Raw genomic sequence first — 20,692 nt, 5'->3', positions numbered from 1 at the left:
GACCATTTCGTGTTATATTGCATATATTATATTTTATGTTATTTGATGGTCAAATTAAATCAAGTGTGGTTCATTCTCCATCTTGTTTTTGTTCAGATTGTATTAAAGCAAAAAACGAGAAATGTTTGTTCCTTTACCAATGAATGTGTAATATTATTAATATTATTCTTATTATTTCTATCAATTTAATTGAATGAATTATTTGTCTCATATTTTAGTATTACTGTCATTGTTGGTTTCTTATTATTACTAACGGTGCAGTGCAGGAGCTCTTGTGCCCACTCAGTGTTCCCATTGGATGACAGGTCAGTCACGTGAGGCATTACGGAAGTGGACCATTTTCGGCTGAAAACCAAAACATTCGTGGGTGGTGTTTGAGTTATTCAATCTGGACTGACGTTACTCTGCTCCACTGGAGTGGTTCCGCAGACTGTGCCGCATCACTCGACAGCTTTACCCGGGGCCTGGCACGATGCTGAACGCCGCCGCCGCGGAGAGGAACAAGGAGCCCATCCTAGCGGTGCTCCAGGAGAGCGTGAACACCGGGAGACACCTGCAGGCTCTGGAGATCTCCTCCGGTACCGGGCAGCACGTCACACACTTTGCCCAGTCCCTGCGGAATATCGTCTGGCAGCCTTCAGAGTTTGACCGCCAGTCTCTTGCAAGGTAAACGCAGGCTGTGTGTTTCAGTTACATCAAAATATCGTATTAACATTACCTATTACTCGGTTATTACGGTAATAATAATTCCTGCGTAGCTAATTTAAAGAAAGGCATTGGCCATGCATCTGCGGTATTACAGTAGTGCATTCAATACTTATAATGCGGAGCTGTGTTTTTTTGGGGTCTGCTTGCATTCACAATAATACCTTTTGTTCCCATTCTCAGTATCGAAGCGTACAGAGCACACTACCAGCTGCCCAATGTGAGGCCTGCCATCCATCTGGATGCTTCTTTGCCCTACCAGTACTGGGGGGGCATCCCGCCAGAGAGCATAGATCTGGTGGTCAACATCAACATGATCCACATTTCTCCCATGGCTTGCACGGAGGTAGGAGGACAGCTGGTGTTATAGTTGCTAGATACACTGCTTGCCAATACCAATTCTACCACACTATTTAGTTTACCAGAAGACAGATTTAGATTTAGTGTATCCTCCCAATACATTTTCCAGTGCAGACATGCCTGGATGTCCTAGTGCAGCAGTGCTTCTCTGGCTATACTGAACCATAATCCTTTGCACAGGGAATATTTAATCAGGGTCAAGGTTCACGTTCCTATGTTATTACAAAGCAGTATGACCCAAAATGATGTGATGTGCTTTAGAAAGTAGCCACAGTGTTCAGATTGGATGTATCAAACCCAACGACCAAAGGACCTAGTCCGGGAATATCCCTGAAGCCCTTTGATCGCTAAACGCTCCATATTTAGTGTGTGGTATTTTATTTTGGGTGATTTAATCATTTAGACATTTGTTAATACTGTATGTACCACTACTAAAGCACAATAACAACTGAAATTGTATTATTTCTTAATATTGAGGCCCTGTGTTGGTTTACATTATGTTTTCATGGTGACTAGTTCTTAAAAGAAAAAAAGTGCTTATAAGATTTACAAAACAATAATGTGTAAGCACAAGATAGTAATTTGAGACATCATTTTACATACATTTTTCCCACTGTAAATAATTTGTGCCCCGGAGATAAATCTATTTAGGCCTCAATTTACTGCAAAAGTGAAACAAATGCAGGAACATTTCAATAAATTGGGGTAACAAATGATATTTTTTACACACAAATGTATAGATTGTGTTCTTGAAATACATATGTTATCTCTCTATGGCCTCTCCTGGGTTTTGTGGTGCAGATTGAGTTAATATTAAGTAAACAGGTTTTGTTTTACAATTCTTAAGTATTTATGACCTAATTACTATCATTATTTGTAATATTTTAAGTAAGTATTAAAGTGTTGTGTTTGTCAAATGCAAAATAAAAATAATATACCTGCTTTATTACTCATAATGATTGACCACGATTGAGCAACATTGGTTTTTAATGGCTTATAAATTCAACTTCAAATTATTTTATAGTTTATTTTACATTTCAACTTTTACAGTCTGGCCATGGTTTCCAGTTTCCATAAAGTGGAGATATGTCAGTGTAAGTCCCCTCGAGTGTATCTGCATTATGAACCTTTTGACCTAAGATAATCACTGCCCTTTCTACTATTCCTGCCTCGGGTCTTTTAGTCTATAAAAGAGATCAGGAACATAAAGTAATCCCCCCTGCCACTCAACCCCCACTGCGTGTGATCACTATTTTTCTCCTAGGGTTTATTCAAAGGGGCCGGAGCGGTGCTGAAGCCGCAGGGTCTCCTGATGACATACGGGGTGAGTGAAAGACCATGTTGTCATAAACATGCACTTACCACATTCATGACATGTTGTTATGAAATCTAAACATAAAAGAGTGCCTGTAAATTCTACTTAACATGTTTTCTTGTTGCCCTCAGCCATATGCGGTGAATGGGCAGATCGCGCCTCAAAGTAATATTGACTTTGACTACAGCCTACGGCAGAGGTAAAGTGTTCAACATATGTTTAATGCTTAGCCTAAAGCTGTTTATAAAGGACTGCTCACAGTATTCTCTGGTCAAAAACAAGTGTGTTTCACTTTGACATAAAGTAGCATCTGTTTTTCTTTAGAGAGGCATCAATAATCATTTTAAAGAAGAATGCAATAAACTTCAGCAAATTGATTCCTACTACTGAATGTTTGAATTAAAGATATTCTAAAAGATGGTATCTACAAAAAAACTCTGAACATGAATAATGTAATCATTTGTGTTTGTATTGTCTATATGTTGCAAGTCTGGGGACCAATATCTAAAGTAGGATAAGGTCACTGAACAATTATTTTTAAATGGTCACCGTTAAACTTCAGGTCAAGGATTATGGATAGAAATTGTCCCCAGATTAAAAGCTATTAACTATATTCAATAAAAATGACATGGCAAAGCTCGTTTATTTTGAAAAAAGTTATTGCTACAATTGAACCATTTCAAAGTGACACAAATAAACTAGTGGGAACTGTATACATTATATATATATAAGTACATTTGAATACAAATGTATTTACCTGACTTATATATTTCAGTTTGAAAATGTATTGCCACTATCTACCTAATCATTTGATTTACTGAAGGAATACAATTTAGTTTATTTTTATTATTTATATTTCCTTTCTTTCTTTTGAATTTTTGTTCCTACTTTGATTGAGGATACATTTTTATTTCATTATTTAGTTGCATTTGTTATGTGTAATATTTTGACTGTATTAAAATTCAATAATAATGCAAAGGTGACTGTATGCCTTTTTAATTTGACAGGAACTCCGAGTGGGGACTCAGGGATATCTCCTTCCTCGGTTCTATAGCAGAAAAAAGTGGTTTATTCCTGGAGAAAGTTGTGAGTAAAAAGCTCATTCAAACCTCTTAAACAAACAGTGCAGTTATGGGATTACTGGTTTACTAAAGTCTCGTTTTTGTATCTTTTCCTTTCCAGATGGACATGCCTGCCAACAACAAGTGTCTTCTGTTCAGGAAAGAGAGTTTGGTGTGAAGTGTCCTAAGGTCCAGTGTGTGGAGCACAACGGTCCAAGCGCCTTAACCTACACTTGAAGCTCAGATACATTGCCAAATTCTCCGGAACTTTTAATAAATTGTTTTCCCATATTCTGGTACACATTGACATCAACGCAATTGTTTACTCAGACCTGACATACTACTCCATCTACTCTATTATATTCTTCTGTATTGCACACTTGAGTAAAACATGCTCACTGATATGATGTCTTTGTACTTTTTTTACCTCCATACAGCCACCTACTCCTTTCTATTTCTAAGTTAGCAGAAGTGCTTTGCAGAGGGAGATACTCAAAAGAGAACGTGCTGCTTATAAGGTATTGAAATCATTCATAACAAAAGAAAAACTATATATAACACCCATGTAAAAAAGGCTAATATAGAATCAAATGTATACAATTTCATAGAAAAACATAATATTGAGGTAATATAGATGTCTAGCTAAGCATTTTTACAAGTGTGGCTTTACTTCTGCCTACTATTCTATTTTTAAAAAACATGAATACATTTATTTAAAAAAAGAACATCTATATTTGATCTTATTTAAAAATAACATAATAACATTGGTATTATTAGGCTCGCAACACACCTGGAATGTAGTACAACCTCTGTTGTAATTAATATATATACAATATATCTCATGTCTTAATTTAAGGAATACTTCCCGACAAAATAAAACATGTTCTTGAACAAAAGTTTGTTCATCCCACAAGCCTTCTCTGTGAACAAAAACGTTCAAGGTAATAGTGTGAGCAACTGATGGTCATTTTGAGGGGGAAATATTCCTTAAACCTAAAGTATTTTAACACAGTTTGTGTCTTTTGATTTCAAGACTCATAATTAAATATCAGCTTTTCTTATTGGAATCCTGGTTTCAGTGCTTAAGGTGAAGTCTGACTCCTGGGATTTCTATACACAGTTCTTTTTTTTCAGAACATCACGTAGCTTCTTGAGTCTGCGTTCAGTGATGACTCTGACGTAGCTGTCTGATTGGATGATGGCAATGCCGTCCTGCACCACACCCATCACCAGCAGAGGGTTTTCCTCCATGGTGATGTTAGGACACGGACAGCTCCAGTCTATCTTGGCGATGGTCACCTCCAGGTGCTTGGTATTGAAGAAATGCAATCCCATCTTTTCATCTCTCAGGACCTCCTCCAAGCTAAAGCGAGCTAACCCAGAGTCCAGATCCTCCACCAGCTCTGTCAGCCGCCCCACAATAGCAAAGTCACTCCGGCACAAGCTGGGAACCATTCTCCCCTTCACCCGACAGGCCTTGCAAGGTTTTTTTTTGGCCTGTGGGCAGTTGGCCTCGCACTCCTTCTTGCTGTTGAAGCTGTTGGCATTCCCATGGCAGCCGCCGTAGGCAAAGGCCTGGCACTGTTTCAGGACAGAACTCCAGGCCCAACGTGGCTCCCAGGATTTGCAGGGGCCCTGGACAGCAGGCAGGAAGCAGATGCCCATCCCCTCTCTCTGACAGGAGGCCTTGCACTCCTCGTAAGTCTGAAATCGGTTGTGGCTATCATCGCATCCGCCGTTGCTGAATGCCACGCAGGTGCTCAGCTTGCCGTCGTAAAACCAGTCCACGTGCCGCTCGCTGCTGCACACTCTCAAGTCTACAGGAGCCAGGCAGTCTGCTGGCGAGAAGGGCCGCCCCATGGCCATCTCAGGGTCTTCAGAGAAGTCGTCAAGTCCCCGGCGAATCACGGACAAAGGGTAGTCTGCTCGAAGAACCCCCGCAGAGTTCCGCGCAATGCAAGTGTAGATACCTGTATCCCACACCTGGGCGTTGTATATGACGAGCTGACCGATGTTGGTGATGACCACGTTGCCGTACATCTGGTCGGGCCTCATGACCAGCTGCTCACGCCGTTCGCTCTGCTTCTCCCATGTTACATCAGGTTTTGGGGATCCAGTCACATCACAATGGAAGCTCACTGTGCCTCCTACGTAGACAGATTGGTGGTGTGGGTTGGAGTACAGCATTGGGAACATCGGGTCTTCCTGGGGGGATGTAGGGGTGGGGTTGGCCGTAGTGTCCTGAGGCAGTGGACTGGTGGGGGGCCCGGCCAGGTAAAAGCGGCAGGGGACCACGGTTATTGTCACCCCGCGGATGCAGGCCTCTGCGTCCATGTAGCAGCGGTTGAAGTAGGTGAGGCCATCTGAGGCGCAGGTGAAGTTGGGCTCTTTCTCACACCGGTCCTGGCACTTGCAGATGGGTTGTCCCAGCCAGATGCCACAGGTGGCCCCTTGCTGGCTGCAGATGAAGCCCTCGCAGGTAGCTGTGGAAATGGGGGCTTCAGTTACTCCTTCCCCATCTGGCTGGGCAGGAGTGCCATCGGAGAAACGTGCAGCCACACAGCTGTTGAGACCACACACGTTGGTGCAGCATTTCTCAAAGTCAGCACAGTCCTGCACACACAAAACAGCATTTATAAAATCAGATTTAAATGTAAAAAGAAAGTAATAAAATAATGATTATTATTTTATCAAAACATAAATAACACCACCTCGTCAACGTTGCATTCCCTCTCGCAGGTGCTTTGCGCATCAACCCAGAGGTTGGAATTCAGCTTGTTGGGACAAAATCCTTCGTGTTCAACTTTGGATCCTGCCACACTTGCACACAAAGAAAGTTCGGGTAATTTGCAAATCAGGAGTATCAACAAACACGCACGAATCCATCCTATTTTATTTGTGTTTGGCCCATTAATATCCAGACGTGGATCCTGTATGCATCTGTGCTCCAAAAGTTGTAAAGGGATTTTAAACATTATTGCTCTTTTGCATGTGTCCCCCAGCGAGTAAATCCATTCCTCCTTTTAAGTCTTGAAATTCTGAAGTCGGTTTTCAAATGTAGCAGTCCGTTTTGTGCGTAAACATTATGGAAGTCAGGTTTGTCTGTGTGCGCACAAAGAGTTGTAGCAATTTCGAAAATCAAAACGGGCTCCCCATCCGCTGAAAAAAACAAATCCCAGAAAAGCGTGTAAAACATGCATTCGGGTTGCATGCAATATTTGCCTTGAGAAACAAAACAAACCTCTTGCAACAATTGGACAAACTCTCATTCAGGTCGATTTTCACCGGACAGCGAAACAAGCGAAAGGAACGGCACAATGAGAGTGAAAGACGCAACATCAGTCTTGCAGGGAGTGAATGGAGGTGGAAAGGGCAGCCCCTCTGACCGCCCCCACGATCGTCCAGTGTCTGAAACTCTTATGAAGCAACACCATGCGCTAAGCAACTGGACAAACATTGTAAAAACATCAAAGAAAACGTGGAGCCGTGGTGACAAGCTGTCCCAACAACCGTGCTCAAGGAGCTACACATTCCGGTGAGACATCCAACGTTAAATGCGTCCAGACAGCATTTATGGAGGTGTCATTCATACATAAGGAAATTAGCCTGTTATCTGGCTGTTGGGTGTATTGTCATTTTAGGTTATGATTACGCATTCCCGGAGGTTTTACGCAAGGAAAACGTATGCATATACAAGTTTTCCTAGCGTAGAATCACATTTTTAAAAATAAATTAGTCGTCTGGGGTGGAAAGCGTGTAAAACAAACACGGGGCGTGTCGCGTCTTGTCTGGCAAAACATGTTTACGTCCTCTTGTCTAGACGTCGGTCACTTTAGCACCGTCGCTCATTCACACGGGACTCAGAGAAGCCGCGGTCAGGTGGGAAGGCGTAAAGCGTCCACTTTCTTCAATAGTGGGCGACGCATCTTTGTCCCCATGTGGCTCCGAGGCGATGAGAAGCTGCACCCCCCCATCTTTTCATTGCAAGTGACCCTTCAACCTTTGGGTGACTTTTGACCGCGCTGCATTCATGCGCTGCAGCGACGTGCCCGGTTATCCAAAAAATCTGGCCAATACCGAGGGAGCGGATAATCAATTCAACCCACCCCCCCGAAAAAAGGGTTTTATTGCACTTGAGCACCGGCGACCCCCGAACTGGACAAAGGGGTACAAAATATATTCCCACAAAGATAAATGAATGAAAAAGATTCATGGCAGAAAGCTTTTAGTAATAGCTTTACTCTTTATTTAGGTGGTTGTCTGTTTTCAATGGAGTCACAATTGTATGCAAACACACAGTTCTGATAGCAACGGTCATTACCAAACGTTTACATATAGTGCTTTACATTTCCATACAGCGCCAGTAGAAAACATGCACCACATTTTTTGTATGCCCTCAATGAGCGTATCAGACATTAAGCCATGACACTGGGAATGTTGGAGTGGAAGTATAATACGCTAAATCAGAGGTGGAAAGAAAATGGAGAATTTAAAAGTATAAAAGCGTTTTGTTCGGATTATTTAAAGAAACAATATTTTTGTAAGCTACGATTTAAAGTCCAAGACTTTCCGTAGTCATCTGACATCCTGTTTCTCCACAGTAAACAATTCTACCCCCTGCTATTGTACACATTATGAGGGTTGGAAAAAAACAATGAAATTACAGTACAAATACTCAAAACGTGTTAAAAGTATTACGATAACTTTCCACCTCTGATTATTACAGTCTCACAAATTACCGCACGGCCACAACAAAGTAGCAGAAGAGTATTGTTTTACATTCATAAATACATTGCATATACATATAAAAATCCCCAAAAAGCAATCCATTAAAAAATATTCCTCTCACCAAGGTGAATGTACTGCTAAGACACAAGATCACTTCCCAAAGGCTGTACGTTTGTGTTTGTTCAAGGTTTCCTCATCAGCACCATCAATCTCTGGAAGTTCCCCCAAAAAGGGAAAACTCTGAGAAATGATCATGCTGCTGAAACCAGTTCAAGTGATAAAGCTGCAACTAAGAATATTCGATTAAGAAAATGGCCTGAGAAAGTCAACAAACTCCATGAGAGCGGAGGGTGAATTCATTTGGGCTGGAATTCACACGGGGCACCACAGGGAGTCTGTAAAAACGAGACGACTTGGCTGAACTGTGATTGTTGTTTTCACAGATTGAGCGCTAGAGAGAACGGTCTCGTTATTTATTTGTAATCCTGTATTAGTCTGTCCGGTAAACTAGTTTCTCATGACATTCAATTCAAACCTCATTAAAAAACAAATCAGTTTTAAATAAGCATCCTTAAAAAGGAGTTTTCCATGAAACACAAATAAGTTGAACACTGAAAGCAGGGCTCCCAAAACATTCAAGACAAAAACAAGCATAAGCTGGATCAAATCACCACCACAGACCAAAACAACGAGCACATCTTATTTACGGCTTGAAACACGATAGATCCTTTTTCATAATAAAAGATAGCTGACATCCCTCCACTCGTGTGTAGTGTTAACAGGTGAGCCGTGCTCCCTAGAGTCACATCTGTGGCTCCCAGGGGTAATCTGGTTTGACTTGATCATAGCGAGCCTCTGTCAGTCAGGAGTACGGGTAAACGGAACATCCACAAGACGTCCCAAAGAAACCAGTCCAAGTCCACAAAGGACAATGAAAGTTCACAGCTAAATCTGTTCCTGGTGAAGACTGCTGGTGGCTCCCCGTGCGCCTTTATGGCCTTTGTGACCTCTCGGAGCAACAACACATGTATAACTTTAACCGCCAGTCCTCTCCTTCACTATGAGATCTTACAGTTCCCCTTAGAGGACGAGCTCTTCGGAGGACTCTGCGGAGGCCGGAAGGACTTGGAGCGTTTCAGACTGTTAGCTTTGCTACCGCTGCCGTTAGCGCCCGACGATGCACTGTTGGCCACCGAGTATGAGCGTCCGTGCATCATGACCGCGTTCATGCCGTTGGCCACGGAGAAAGACTTGAGGTGGGACTTGATGGAGACGGGGAGGGGCAGCTTGTCAATGAGGTACACGGGGGTGCAGGAGACGATGGAGCGGCAGCACAGGTCCTGGAGGCTGAAGACTGTGGGGCGAAGAAGAAGAAGAAGAAGAAGAAGAAGAAGAAGAAGAAGAAGAAGAAGAAGAAGAAGAAGAAGAAGAAGAAGAAGAAGAAATGTGGACGTTAGCACTCTATGTTATGTCACAATAACCTTTAAGTTAAATACTCTTCAAATACGTTTTCAGATAGCTCACACTTTTATATTTGGACCATGGCTGCACAATGTAGAACAAATAATGACAGTTATTTGGAACGATATTTCAACTGCGATATGTTTGCACTATTGGAGGGGAAAACTAATTTTGAAACATTACTCACAGTATCATTGAAAACTATTTTAAAAAGATAATGCTGTGATGTTATTAAGAGGATCCGTACCAAACGAAGATTCTTCCTTTAGCCTGTAGAATACTGTTTGTAGGCAGGGACCTCTCTGCAGCATCACACCTTTTAATTCATGATATTTTCACACATTTTGCCCATAACGAAATGTTCCTTTACTGCAATTTAGTCATGCATTAATCCACACTGCACATTTGATAACATTCCAATGAATCGTTCAGCTCTATTCTTTGCCCACCTAACCATTATATCCACATTACTGATGATTAGTTATCACAAAAGTAATTGTGTAAATAAAAGTAAAATGTTGATTTATTGTGCAGCCCTAATGTAGGCATCACAACAAAGGGGACATTTAGCTGAGGCACTCCGCCAGATACAAATATTTGCTCCTGCACATTTAGAATGATTTGCTTCTTATCTTATCAATATGTAAGCTTTGCTTTTATATAATTGTATTCTTCCTTTTCTTCCAGGCTCTTCTTATGTTCCCGAACAATTCAGTCGAAAATCGCTTACATGAACACACATGTTTGTCTTATAGGAAGAAAAATAAAAAAACAATAATGTATAGATCTGAAATATTTTTAAACAACATGATTTTGGCAATAATCTTGTACTTCCAACCTGTGACGCATACTACATTTGCTCTACTCGTGTGTTGCCCCAGATGAATGCAATATGCAATAAATATATGCAATATGCAAGCAATAAAACAAATATTCCTAAAGGCAAAATATATGATATAACTATTATATAGTTAAAGAGGCTGCTTCTCTGTTCAATTTTGATTTCTTCTCGGACTGACAGAGCGAGGGGAAAGTGGATACTCAAGAGCCACACATAAAACGCGGCATTGTGAAGGACATTTTACTAAACAACTGATAAACATATTTTATTTAAGGCTGTACAATCAATCACATTTGATCAAAACTTCAATATGGACTAGTCGGTTCATTATGTCACAGGAAGCACAATATTTGTTTAATTCTGAATATGTGCCATGTTTAATTAATTATTGTAGAACTCAAATATATCGCTCCAATATTGTGGGGTAGGGTTGGTCAAAATATTTACAATTACGTTTTTTTTTCTTCAAATGGTGCAGACCTTACAGAGCAGTGTGTCTTTTCAAAAATAATGTCCAGGTCACTATGTAATCCAAATGCTTTTGAGTCTGTCAAATACACTTCTGAAAATTGGACGAATGCAATTTTAACATCCTTCATCCGTTTCGTCTTTCGTGTAATTCATCTCAAATTGAGAAAAACAATGCATTCATAATCTGCCTTAACTGCTATTTCAAACCAGCTCACCTCTGTTGGGCCTCCAGAACTTCTCCATCCCGTGCCTCATCAGCACAATGCGTGAAAGTTCTGTGAAGGACTCGATGACGTTGAAGTTGCACAGCGGGCTGACCTCAAAGAAAGTCATGCTGTTCTTCTCCGCGTAGGCCCTGGCCTGCTCTGTGGGCACCTGCCGCTTGAAAGCCAGGTGAAGACGATTCCCCACCAGGATCCTGGGCACACCTGGCGCATGCTGGTGGAAAACAAAATGGAAAGAAATTTTGTTTCTTAAAAACAATGTTACATGCTATCTCGTAACCTATTCATGCAAGACCCCTTGAATGTCCTTTAGTGAAAGTGTTCTCTGGATTTGGTCAATCACATATCTGGCAGAAAACTGAGTTTCTCTATCAAACTGTAATCTTTGGGCATATGGGACTACAGTTTGGTTCTATATATGTCATTATATTTTATGAAAAAAACAGCAGTCCCATGTGCCCCAAGACTAAAAATATAGAATAAGAAATGTTATTAGAAATATTAAGAAATGGGTCTATCTTAAAGACTATGAGGAGAATAACAACTTGATTATGAAATCACACATATGCAGTGAAATAAACAGTTCATATGGAAGAAGTTTAATCAACACAAAGTTGTCTAACTTTTCAAAAATTCTGCATTTGAAAATTGATACAAAAAATATTTGTCCTGTGATTCAAAAAGGTTGTTTTATTAGATACTTGCCCAAAGTATTTCCTACCATATTTCAAGACTTCAGAACAATCTGAGTACGGGTTGCATACTTAAATATAGTATTTTGGAGAAAAAAATGAACCCATTGCACTAATAACTATCTTTCTTTGCAGATGCATGTCCTTTGTTTCAAGCAGTATTGCATTACCTCGTCAATTTCCCGTATCCAGCGGTCAATGCCATCAAACGACCAGTTGTTAGTGATGTCATACACAAGCAAGATCCCCTGTAAAATAAAAAACAAACATGTAGCTACAGTACATTTGTATACATTTATACAGAATCACATAATGAAGGGAAACACAGAAAATGCTCTGCAAGTCGTCACCTGTGCTCCACGAGAGTAAGACCTGAAGATGGTGCAGAACCTACCCTGCCCAGATGTGTCCCTGTGGAAGACACACAGACATGTAGAGTAGGCACACTAACATGCTATGGGACAGTCACTTTTGCCTCATTGTTTATTGCTTTTAAACACTTACCATAACTCTAATTTCACTCTTTTGCCATCAAGCAGGATAGTAGTTGTCTTGTAATCAATGCCTGAGAGTAAATACAGTTATTTAATGTGAGTCAGTGCAGTCTTTTAAATCAATTTCTAAACAGCTGGGGAAAAGTAGATAGTTCCTCACCACTGCTGTAGGCATAGGGAGACTCAACTGATCCGTCTTGTAAACTTTCCAAGATTTCTCCCTTCCCAACATCGCTATCTCCCACCAAAAGGAATTTCAGGAGATAATCGTAACTCTTCACTGGACTACTCTGGGTCCCCATAATCCCGCGCATTGGATCCAGTTCAGAGAGAGCCTTTGCAGCTCACCAGAGGTCCACTTCGGGGAAAGGGACAAACCAGACGTTCTCTAACAGTGGTAGCTAAAGCTAGGCGACCGACGTTTGGCGTTAGCTAACCAGCTAGCTGCTACAATACCCACGATTTACATTAACTATGTATTCTGTAAACTCGGACACATATACAATGGTGTCCTGGTCAACTTGTTATCGGCAGTTAAAGCCGAGTCTAGACACCGTCAATATGATGGAACGCTTACAAAAATAACCAAAACAACCTTAACTAGCTGTTAGCTTGTTAGCTAGCCAGCTAACGCAAGCGACAATGACGCATTCTAGCACAAACAGTTGACACGAGGCTGTTTAGTTCCACAATAAACGATACTCTACCAGATCAAATGTGACTGTTTTCAATTGGTTAGAAACAATAAAGCCTAAAAGAGATATTTAGCGTCCAAACCCAACGTCTATAATGTGGACTGTGTTGGAACTTCCTGGTGTTGATGACATCATGAGCTGCGTCCCATCCGGGGTGAGATTAACCAAATAAAAGAAACACAAAAAAAAATATTTTAGAAAATATAAAATGATTAAAGGCCAACATGTTATTTATTTATTTATGTATTTATTACCATTACCCAACATTCTCACTAGTAAAACTATTCCTTATCTGCCTCGTTATATAATTTGATTGATATTTATGATTTCTGAAATTACATTGAGGCCCTTACATTTATTAGTTATAGGTCAACAGATAATAAATCTGATCGTGGATTATTTAAAAATAATTTAGTAAAATAAATAGGATGCATATCTTTTTATTAAAGCTTTATAGTAATTGTATGTCTCAATGTATTTAATCTATAATACTAATGCAAGGTTCTTTCTCTTTTACACAAAATAAAAATGGCGCAATTGATGTATGGTTTTTGACACTCACTTTATGTATGTTTTATTTACGTTTTTTATGGAAAAGCTCTACTGCTCCCTCACCATGGAGGCTGAAAAAGTCAACCATTATTGAGTAACTTGATTGTTTTAAATTCGACTTTAATCTCCACCTAATGCTATTGTATTGGAATTGATAAGGAAATGTCACATCAAGGCATTTGCAGCAGCTGTGGGGAGTTCTCTCTAGCAATTGCAGAGTATAAAAGCCAGCTGAAACCCCACCAAAGTATCTGGTCTTGTTGATGTCAGTGATAGGCGCTGTCTTGAGTGAAAATGGCCCGATGCATGCTGTGATTTTGTTAGTGCTGTTTTGTTCTGCCTACTGTTAACGGTCCAGAGGAAGAGCTCACTATGGCCTGCTTGTGCGAAACCCTGAACAAGAGTGGGAGAGAATGCAGAAAGTAATAAGTGACGAAATGAGTGAGGACCTCAAACCGACATTCCTGAGAGCGGCAAGCAGTGCATCTACAACACTTGCACCAAGGCAAGTTCCTGAGTATCTGGTTGTATCTTCCTCCGATGACCAGAAAAGTGCTTTCAATTCAGAAAAGGGTGCCAGACCCCTACCACCCTCGCTCAGACAAATGTTACTTCAGACTGCCACCACTATGCATCCGGAACAACAGCCAGACCAAAGCTGATTGAAATCTTGTGCCATGTTGACAGAATGTATGTTAGAGTAAGGAAAGAGATCTTTAAGTACACAGATGCATGGAAATCTCTTAAACTAGGCACCTGTCCTTTTAATAAAGATAACAAAGACCATTACTACTTCCTTACCTTCTGACGGATAGCTGTGGATTCAAGACAGAGGTTGGTAAAGCAGTTTTATGTGTTTTGAAAACAAGAAAGCTTTATATTGACAAACCTCAACCAACACAAATCTTTGTCTGATCCAGAATAATGCAGATTTCCGGGTGATCAGCAATGTGGCCAACTACCAGCCAAACACTGGTTTTAAGAGATATGCCATTTACCATTCCTGTGCATTGTACATTTCCAAGGTAAGATATTTAATCATGATTTTTCTATATTGCTTACCTCAATACAGAAAATGGCAAACTTGTAAGACTGTGACAACTGCTATTCCCTACCTTGTGGTAATGTTCTCTTGTCTGTTGCAGATTGTTTCCTCCTATAAAGTTGGCTTCTACCCTGAAGTGAAGGGAGTCACTGTTTTTAAAAGAACTCTCACCAAAGAGCAGCTTCACCCTTACTCCTCAAGATGGTATGTTTAGTTTAAACAGGAATTTTCTCCTTTTCTCACTTAGTGTTTCTCCAAGTCTCAATATAAACCTTGAACAGCTCTGGGGAGAAACTTTCGATGTATTACAAGATCCTCCTAAAGTTGCATGGTTTTTCAAACTGCTTAACGTTTTAGAGCAGAATAAAATAATGTGGTGGTACACTTTAACCCAAATGCGCAAGTACATTAGTGTTCTAATTATAATGCACATTGTCTCAAACTAGCAGTGGGGTCAAAGCTTGTGAGATAAATTACTTTATTGGCAGCTTTTAGCTTAATTTGAGAACTTACACCTGTAATACCTGAGTGGGGAAAAGAAACCACAATAGATTCAAAGCAGGACAAACTTGGTATTGCAACTTTCTTTAAAAAATTGTTTTATTCTGATCTGTTAAGACTTTTGCAGGTTCCCTTAAAAAAAGATGAGCGTATTCAATACATGCCCTACAAGTGTTCTCTGGAATTGATCACTGCTAAAAAGCCAAAGCAGCAAGCATTTTCCTACTGTGTTACCAAACGGCAAATGTGTGACACAGCCTTGCTTAATTTATATAAATCTAAAACGTTAGTTTGCCGACATCATTCTTTTCCACAGCATCTGGCAATGACATCACTGTCACCAAATCTTTACTGTACCTTGGTCAGCAAATGTACTTTGAGGCCAAGAAACCTGAGCAGGCTGCTGCACGCACTGGAGCGATGAGGATGTACATCAACAAGTGCTTCATGACTGCTTCCCAAGACTATACCTCAACACCTAAATATACAGTCATTGACAACTTTGGGTGAGATTTGGATTTTTGAATTACTAAAATTGGCATCTTGTATGTTGGTTGGAAGTAAAACATGTCTTTACTCCTTATTTGCAGCTGCATGATTGATAGCAAGGCGTCGCTGCAATCAAAGTTCATCACTGGTACTTCAAAGACGTCCCAGAAATTCGGCATGACTGCCTTGATCTTCAAGGACAAGGTTTCCACTTCATCTGCATCACAGGTACGGTCAAGATCAACTGCTACAGAGCTCTAATTCTTTATATGGAAAGGGTAAATTAACTCTGAAGTCCACATTTCTTTCAGGAAATGTACATGCACTGTCACATCTCAATGGGGGCTGTGACTCCAACTGCAAAGTCAAAGGCTTGCAACTATGACAAAGCTACCAAGAAGTGAGTTGAGTGTGGTTAAAGTAAATCCCTCCAGCTTGCATCTTATAGGATGCCATGTGCTTTTCAGCTAATTTTATTATTTTGCTAGCATTTCAAGACCTGATTACTTATGTTGTATGGCTTAGGTGGAAGGAGCTGTATGACGATGACTCTGTGTGCACCTACTGTGAAACCACCTGCTCCTCTGCAAGTCCTAAGAAGAGTAAGTTCAGATATGTTGTGTTATAAAAGGAAATCTTGACAAAATATTAATTTGTGACTTTACACAAGTAAAGCATCACTTTATGACTGTTACGGGCAATATGAGGCCAAATCCTTGGACAATGAGAAAAGCTTAACATGTCAAAACTGACTACTTGTTTTTTCTTCAAATTTTTAGTTTTGTAATTTTGTTTTTCAGCTACCAGGAATATGGTCTCCAGTCACTCTTGGAAGGTGGACCTGAACAAGAGGGACGGAAAGGTGGACGTTCACCCCCAGATGAAGTTCTTGGATGCTGACACTTTCACTTTGGAGGACCCCAACAAAGACTACCTGCAGCACTGGAACATGACTATTAAAACAAATATGATGTTAAAATAATCAGACTTTTAAATAAATGGCTTCTCGTGTACTGGATGTTTCAATGAGCTATTCTTGAAGTTGTTACATGAATCCTTCATTGCTTTTTAAGGGTACAGATTTAAACCAGACTTAATTTCACAATTGAGTAAACTGATTTATTTAAATGGAACAATTGGTACCCTCAATACACTTGACATAGTCATTTATCAGCATGTGTGCATTCCTAAGTATTTCCTGAAAATGAACCACAGCAGTTATGTAGATGCAGTTGTGTACCACAAGGGGATGGAAGAGATTCACTGTCTTTGCATGAGTAAATTCAGCAGGAAGTTCAATAATCCTCTGCCTTAAAGGGTTCCCAATAAGAACGTGTTGCAGCTGCTTTTTCTTGAGGCTTCTCTCCATGAAGGCTAATAAGTCTTGTAGTCTGCAAGTCATAAAGTTGGGTTTCCACTGTGATGGGTCTTTAGTCAAAAGGAGATGCATTAGTGCAGTTTTAAAATGGATATCCTTGAGGGCATTATTTCCTGATATTGCTGTTTGTCTCTTGTGGAGGAAATGTGCAATTTCAAGAGTTTGTCTGTGGCATGAATTTACAGGCAGGCGTTTAGAGATGTGTTCCAAGAAGTGGTCCTCATAGTTGGTCAAGGAGAGCGTCCATAAAGTTTCAAAGCCGTTCATGGAGTTTGGATCGATGAAGAAATGAGCATCGGTGTTTATTTTAACCACAGGATTCATTCTGAAGCAAACCTTCTTCCCTGATCTAAATCGAACAACCAGAGCACCTGGAGCACTGATGTAGCGAATTTTCAGCTCAAACTCATACTTGTGAGAAATCTGTTCCCATGCTTCTTTGATTGTGCTCTGAAACCATTTTGTAACCTTCAATTTTGACAGAAAGGGGGAGTCCTTCATGCAGAGAAGGCCATCAGTCTTTGTCGCCTTTACTTTCTCAGTCTCGCAATGCAGCAAACACACCATGTCCTCTGAATTAGGAGACTGACAGTGGCAGACATTTTGGATTGTCTTATTTTCCACTAGTTTGATTTGACCACATGCTTGCATATCTGGCGGCTGGTCACTTGCCTGATTGAGCAGACACTGGAAACTATAAGGATCTAGAGGGGTAAAAGAGACAATGATATTGTACATGTCCACAATCTGAAAGTCTTCAATCACCATACCACCATTTGTATCACATACGGCTCTCATGGCCTCCAATAGATCATTTGCAAACCCCTCCAAAAACTCCTTCCACTTATCAGATGAGACTTGAATACATTTAGAATGAAATCGCTGCAGAGTGTTGCTGTCTGGTAGCAGCACTTCAGCAGCAGTGCAGGTCACAGTTAAGACCCTGGTTTCTTCTTGTTTGTTTTGGGAATCTTTACCGAGGTATTTCCTAAAGAAGCGGATCATGGAAATTACAGCGAGTGCGTTCCATAAGTACCAGAGGTAATCCCGCTCCCAGTCAGCCATGTCCTTCTCCGAACTTTCATTTTCTGATGTTGAGGTGTGAGGGTGTGATGGAGGGGATTCTTGTTCATTCAAACTAATCACTTCAGGCTTTTCCTGTTGTCCTTGTGGGCTTCCTGGGTCTATAAAAGAGACAGACTGTACAGTCTGGGTGTCTTCTTTACTTTTCTTGTCAAACTGTACATTTCCATTAAGCCCCTGGTCAATTTGTGAAGTTTGCAGAGCCGTTTCAGGTTCCCTTTGGGAGTTTTGTGGTTGACTTTCTGTAACATCTGAGTTGTGATCAGCAAAGTCTTCCTCTGATTCTTGTGTGGTGACAGACACATATTCTAAGACAGATATGTTTTTAGTAACATATTGATCAGGCTGAAAGTCATCATGAGGATCTCCATTGACAGTATGTATCATTTCTTCAGGGGCCATTACATGGTCCAGTTCCTCTTCTTCTCTCAGCAGCCTCTCTTCATGCTTCTGCATGCCCAGTGTGGTGAAATCGTCCCCATTCTCAACCCTGGGGTCCTCCCTTGGATATGTTAGGAGACCCAGAGCCACCACAAACACTCGCAGCAAAATATCTTGCATCGTCTGTGAATGAGTCAAACACCATTAAACATTTTCCAAAATAATTTCAGTGATTTGAAAGAAAAATAGAGCTGCAAAGACTAGTAGGCTTATCAATGTTTTTGGCTGTTTTCAGCCTCTAAAAACTTTTCTGTGTTTCTGTTTGATATCGTATTGAAGAGAGAGTTTGGATAGTTTTACATTTGGTTGTATGAGATACATATTCATAGTCAATGTAGCCTGAAGTACATGTGAGCCCCCACGCCCCCAGTATAGAGAAACAGACAGGACTTCAAAGTTAGTTCAATTAAAAGTGAATATTTTGTAGGTTTTCCTTCCTTTTTTTGTGACCAACTTTAACAAAGTAAAATATATAAATATATAGCTTATACAACACCTTTTTTTAAACATCCATACTTTTCTTTTTCAGACATTTCATAGACCAATCAATTAATCCATAGATTATAATAGCCCTAGAAAAATGCTTAAGTGAAAAACGTCCCTGCAATTACATAAAAAAAATACTTTATGTGAATTGTACCAGCAGGCAAACTTTCATAATGATGCAAAACCAAAGCTACTTCCTGGAAGTCCTGAGAACATCTCTTTACTTATTTCTGTAACTACATTTTACATGGAACAACATTTATAACTGCACTTAACATTAAAGGAAAAGATCAAGAATACGCACCAAAAGAAATGATGAATTATCTCAGCTTTGCAACGCTCCGGTAACCTATCTGCACGATAGGTACAAAAGAGGAAGCAAGACACTCAGTGATCTCTTCCTTTTTTAGATGTCGTTGCAGGTTGTGCTTCGTGACTTATTTCCTGCACACCCTCTGCTGTGACATTTCCCTGTGCATTGCAGAGAAGAAAAAAGATAGCACTGACTTCCTGTAAGTTTAACCGAATAGTCATAAAAGCCTGAAGTGAATTTTCTCAGAGCAACTGAGTCATATAACGAACCATAAACTTTCACAATAAATTAAATTAGGTTTTAAAGGACCAAGCCTTAGGCCAGGCACTATTGATAATTGTGCACTAGCTATGAATAGGAGGTAAGCCCCTGCCTTTTATATTGTGGTGGACTTCTAACTGGTTTGTTCAGCACTGCCCCCAGTGGGTGCAGTTGAGTTCAGAAGACTATGAGGAGAAAACAAATCCCCATGAGATTGAATAATTGTCATATTTACCATGATATAAGCTATTGTCCCTTGATTTGAATTGCCTCTGATTAGATAAGTGGAAACAGATTCAACCTTCACCTTTTAAGCAAAAATCCCGTTTTCCAGACAAAGCTTCGGGTATTTGAATGTTTGGAGATGATTTTTGCATGTCGGGATCGTTCGGGCTGCAGCTGAACTACACTGCACCCCAGAGGTTTAGGGAACTTCAGTTAACACTATAAATACTACATTAATATAAGACAGGACAAATGTGAGTTGCAAAAGTATTGACTTGGAAGTGTGTTTATGATGGCTGTCACAGGTTTTCTTTTGAAGAAACTGTGCAGCTGGATGAGAATCTTTTGTTACATCACCTTCAACACCTGTGCGGGGAGGAGCATGATGACAGGTGATGTGGTCGGCTTTGAACATCACCACAGAGAGTTCAAGGAAAACCTTTCAGTCGGTCTGAGCTACTGTGTCTGAGTAAAACTGCAATATATTTCCCAAGGACTATATCAGTATATGATTTATTTTCCTTTCCATTTTTTCATCTACTCAAAATAAAAACGGTAAGTGTACTTTTGTGAAATTCCTTCTTGATCAATATCATTAGGATGCCTGACTTTGTTCTTGTTTTTTATTTAATTAAATCTATATTTAATCACGCAGTGTAATATAAATAAATATCGCTTTTCTAATAATACTCTGACAAACTGATTAAAGTCTTCATGAAATCTGGTCAGGAAGAAAAGTCAGGGCATTATACTATGGTACCATTTTGCTAATAGAATAGGTCATCCTTCATACTAATAATAATAATACTATATTTGAATTCTTATAGGTTAAAATGAGTTCAGACAAGAAACATCTTTTACAACATAGCAT

The 20,692-nt window shown here is 40.1% G+C and overlaps 5 protein-coding genes across 5 annotated transcripts; 2 read left to right on the top strand and 3 right to left on the bottom strand.

The window, feature by feature from the left end:
- Positions 1-307: 307 nt before the first annotated feature.
- Positions 308-3,843, top strand: mettl26 (methyltransferase like 26). Its single transcript, XM_079667739.1, has 6 exons — positions 308-666; positions 889-1,051; positions 2,330-2,389; positions 2,512-2,579; positions 3,388-3,466; positions 3,563-3,843. The coding sequence occupies exons 1-6, from the start codon at positions 473-475 to the stop codon at positions 3,617-3,619; spliced, it is 621 nt and encodes a 206-aa protein (XP_079523865.1). The 5' UTR covers positions 308-472; the 3' UTR covers positions 3,620-3,843.
- Positions 3,844-3,980: 137 nt separating this feature from the next.
- wfikkn1 (WAP, follistatin/kazal, immunoglobulin, kunitz and netrin domain containing 1) lies at positions 3,981-7,516 on the bottom strand. Its single transcript, XM_079667585.1, has 2 exons — positions 6,153-7,516; positions 3,981-6,054 (listed from the first exon to the last, which is right to left on the bottom strand). The coding sequence occupies exons 1-2, from the start codon at positions 6,414-6,416 to the stop codon at positions 4,552-4,554; spliced, it is 1,767 nt and encodes a 588-aa protein (XP_079523711.1). The 5' UTR covers positions 6,417-7,516; the 3' UTR covers positions 3,981-4,551.
- Positions 7,517-7,649: 133 nt separating this feature from the next.
- LOC307031015 (ras-related protein Rab-40C-like) lies at positions 7,650-13,195 on the bottom strand. The gene is made up of 6 exons (XM_079667723.1): positions 12,513-13,195; positions 12,363-12,423; positions 12,209-12,269; positions 12,029-12,106; positions 11,158-11,380; positions 7,650-9,523 (listed from the first exon to the last, which is right to left on the bottom strand). Exons 1-6 carry the CDS (start codon positions 12,664-12,666, stop codon positions 9,228-9,230), a joined length of 873 nt encoding a protein of 290 aa, XP_079523849.1. The 5' UTR covers positions 12,667-13,195; the 3' UTR covers positions 7,650-9,227.
- Positions 13,196-14,400: 1,205 nt separating this feature from the next.
- zp3c (zona pellucida glycoprotein 3c) lies at positions 14,401-16,652 on the top strand. Its single transcript, XM_079667749.1, has 8 exons — positions 14,401-14,433; positions 14,520-14,624; positions 14,745-14,848; positions 15,462-15,651; positions 15,736-15,862; positions 15,946-16,034; positions 16,160-16,236; positions 16,435-16,652. The coding sequence occupies exons 4-8, from the start codon at positions 15,515-15,517 to the stop codon at positions 16,614-16,616; spliced, it is 612 nt and encodes a 203-aa protein (XP_079523875.1). The 5' UTR covers positions 14,401-14,433; positions 14,520-14,624; positions 14,745-14,848; positions 15,462-15,514; the 3' UTR covers positions 16,617-16,652.
- Positions 16,653-16,727: 75 nt separating this feature from the next.
- On the bottom strand, positions 16,728-19,452 carry LOC307030905 (inositol 1,4,5-trisphosphate receptor-interacting protein). The gene is made up of 2 exons (XM_079667539.1): positions 19,327-19,452; positions 16,728-18,659 (listed from the first exon to the last, which is right to left on the bottom strand). The coding sequence occupies exon 2, from the start codon at positions 18,654-18,656 to the stop codon at positions 16,758-16,760; it is 1,899 nt and encodes a 632-aa protein (XP_079523665.1). The 5' UTR covers positions 18,657-18,659; positions 19,327-19,452; the 3' UTR covers positions 16,728-16,757.
- Between the last annotated feature and the right edge of the window lie 1,240 nt (positions 19,453-20,692).

Source organism: Notothenia rossii (genome assembly GCF_949606895.1).
Source record: "Notothenia rossii genome assembly, chromosome: 1".
In the NCBI taxonomy this organism is placed as follows: domain Eukaryota; kingdom Metazoa; phylum Chordata; class Actinopteri; order Perciformes; family Nototheniidae; genus Notothenia; species Notothenia rossii.
Note: the sequence above shows the minus strand (reverse complement) of the source record. Positions and strands in the feature narration are given on the sequence as shown.

Excerpts from the sequence above, each read along its gene's own strand:
- mettl26 (XM_079667739.1), top strand. The coding sequence starts at position 473 with ATGCTGAACGCCGCCGCCGCGGAGAGGAACAAGGAGCCCATCCTAGCG. Across the intron at positions 2,390-2,511 it reads GTCTCCTGATGACATACGGG|CCATATGCGGTGAATGGGCA; the intron begins GTGAGTGAAAGA and ends TGTTGCCCTCAG. Across the intron at positions 3,467-3,562 it reads GTTTATTCCTGGAGAAAGTT|ATGGACATGCCTGCCAACAA; the intron begins GTGAGTAAAAAG and ends TTTCCTTTCCAG.
- wfikkn1 (XM_079667585.1), bottom strand. The coding sequence starts at position 6,416 with ATGTTTAAAATCCCTTTACAACTTTTGGAGCACAGATGCATACAGGAT. Across the intron at positions 6,055-6,152 it reads GGGAATGCAACGTTGACGAG|GACTGTGCTGACTTTGAGAA; the intron begins GTGGTGTTATTT and ends TTGTGTGTGCAG.
- LOC307031015 (XM_079667723.1), bottom strand. The coding sequence starts at position 12,666 with ATGCGCGGGATTATGGGGACCCAGAGTAGTCCAGTGAAGAGTTACGAT. Across the intron at positions 12,424-12,512 it reads TCCCTATGCCTACAGCAGTG|GCATTGATTACAAGACAACT; the intron begins GTGAGGAACTAT and ends ATTTACTCTCAG. Across the intron at positions 9,524-11,157 it reads GTTCTGGAGGCCCAACAGAG|TCTTCAGCCTCCAGGACCTG; the intron begins GTGAGCTGGTTT and ends TTCGCCCCACAG.
- zp3c (XM_079667749.1), top strand. The coding sequence starts at position 15,515 with ATGTACTTTGAGGCCAAGAAACCTGAGCAGGCTGCTGCACGCACTGGA. Across the intron at positions 16,035-16,159 it reads TATGACAAAGCTACCAAGAA|GTGGAAGGAGCTGTATGACG; the intron begins GTGAGTTGAGTG and ends TGTATGGCTTAG. Across the intron at positions 16,237-16,434 it reads CTCTGCAAGTCCTAAGAAGA|CTACCAGGAATATGGTCTCC; the intron begins GTAAGTTCAGAT and ends TTTGTTTTTCAG.
- LOC307030905 (XM_079667539.1), bottom strand. The coding sequence starts at position 18,656 with ATGCAAGATATTTTGCTGCGAGTGTTTGTGGTGGCTCTGGGTCTCCTA.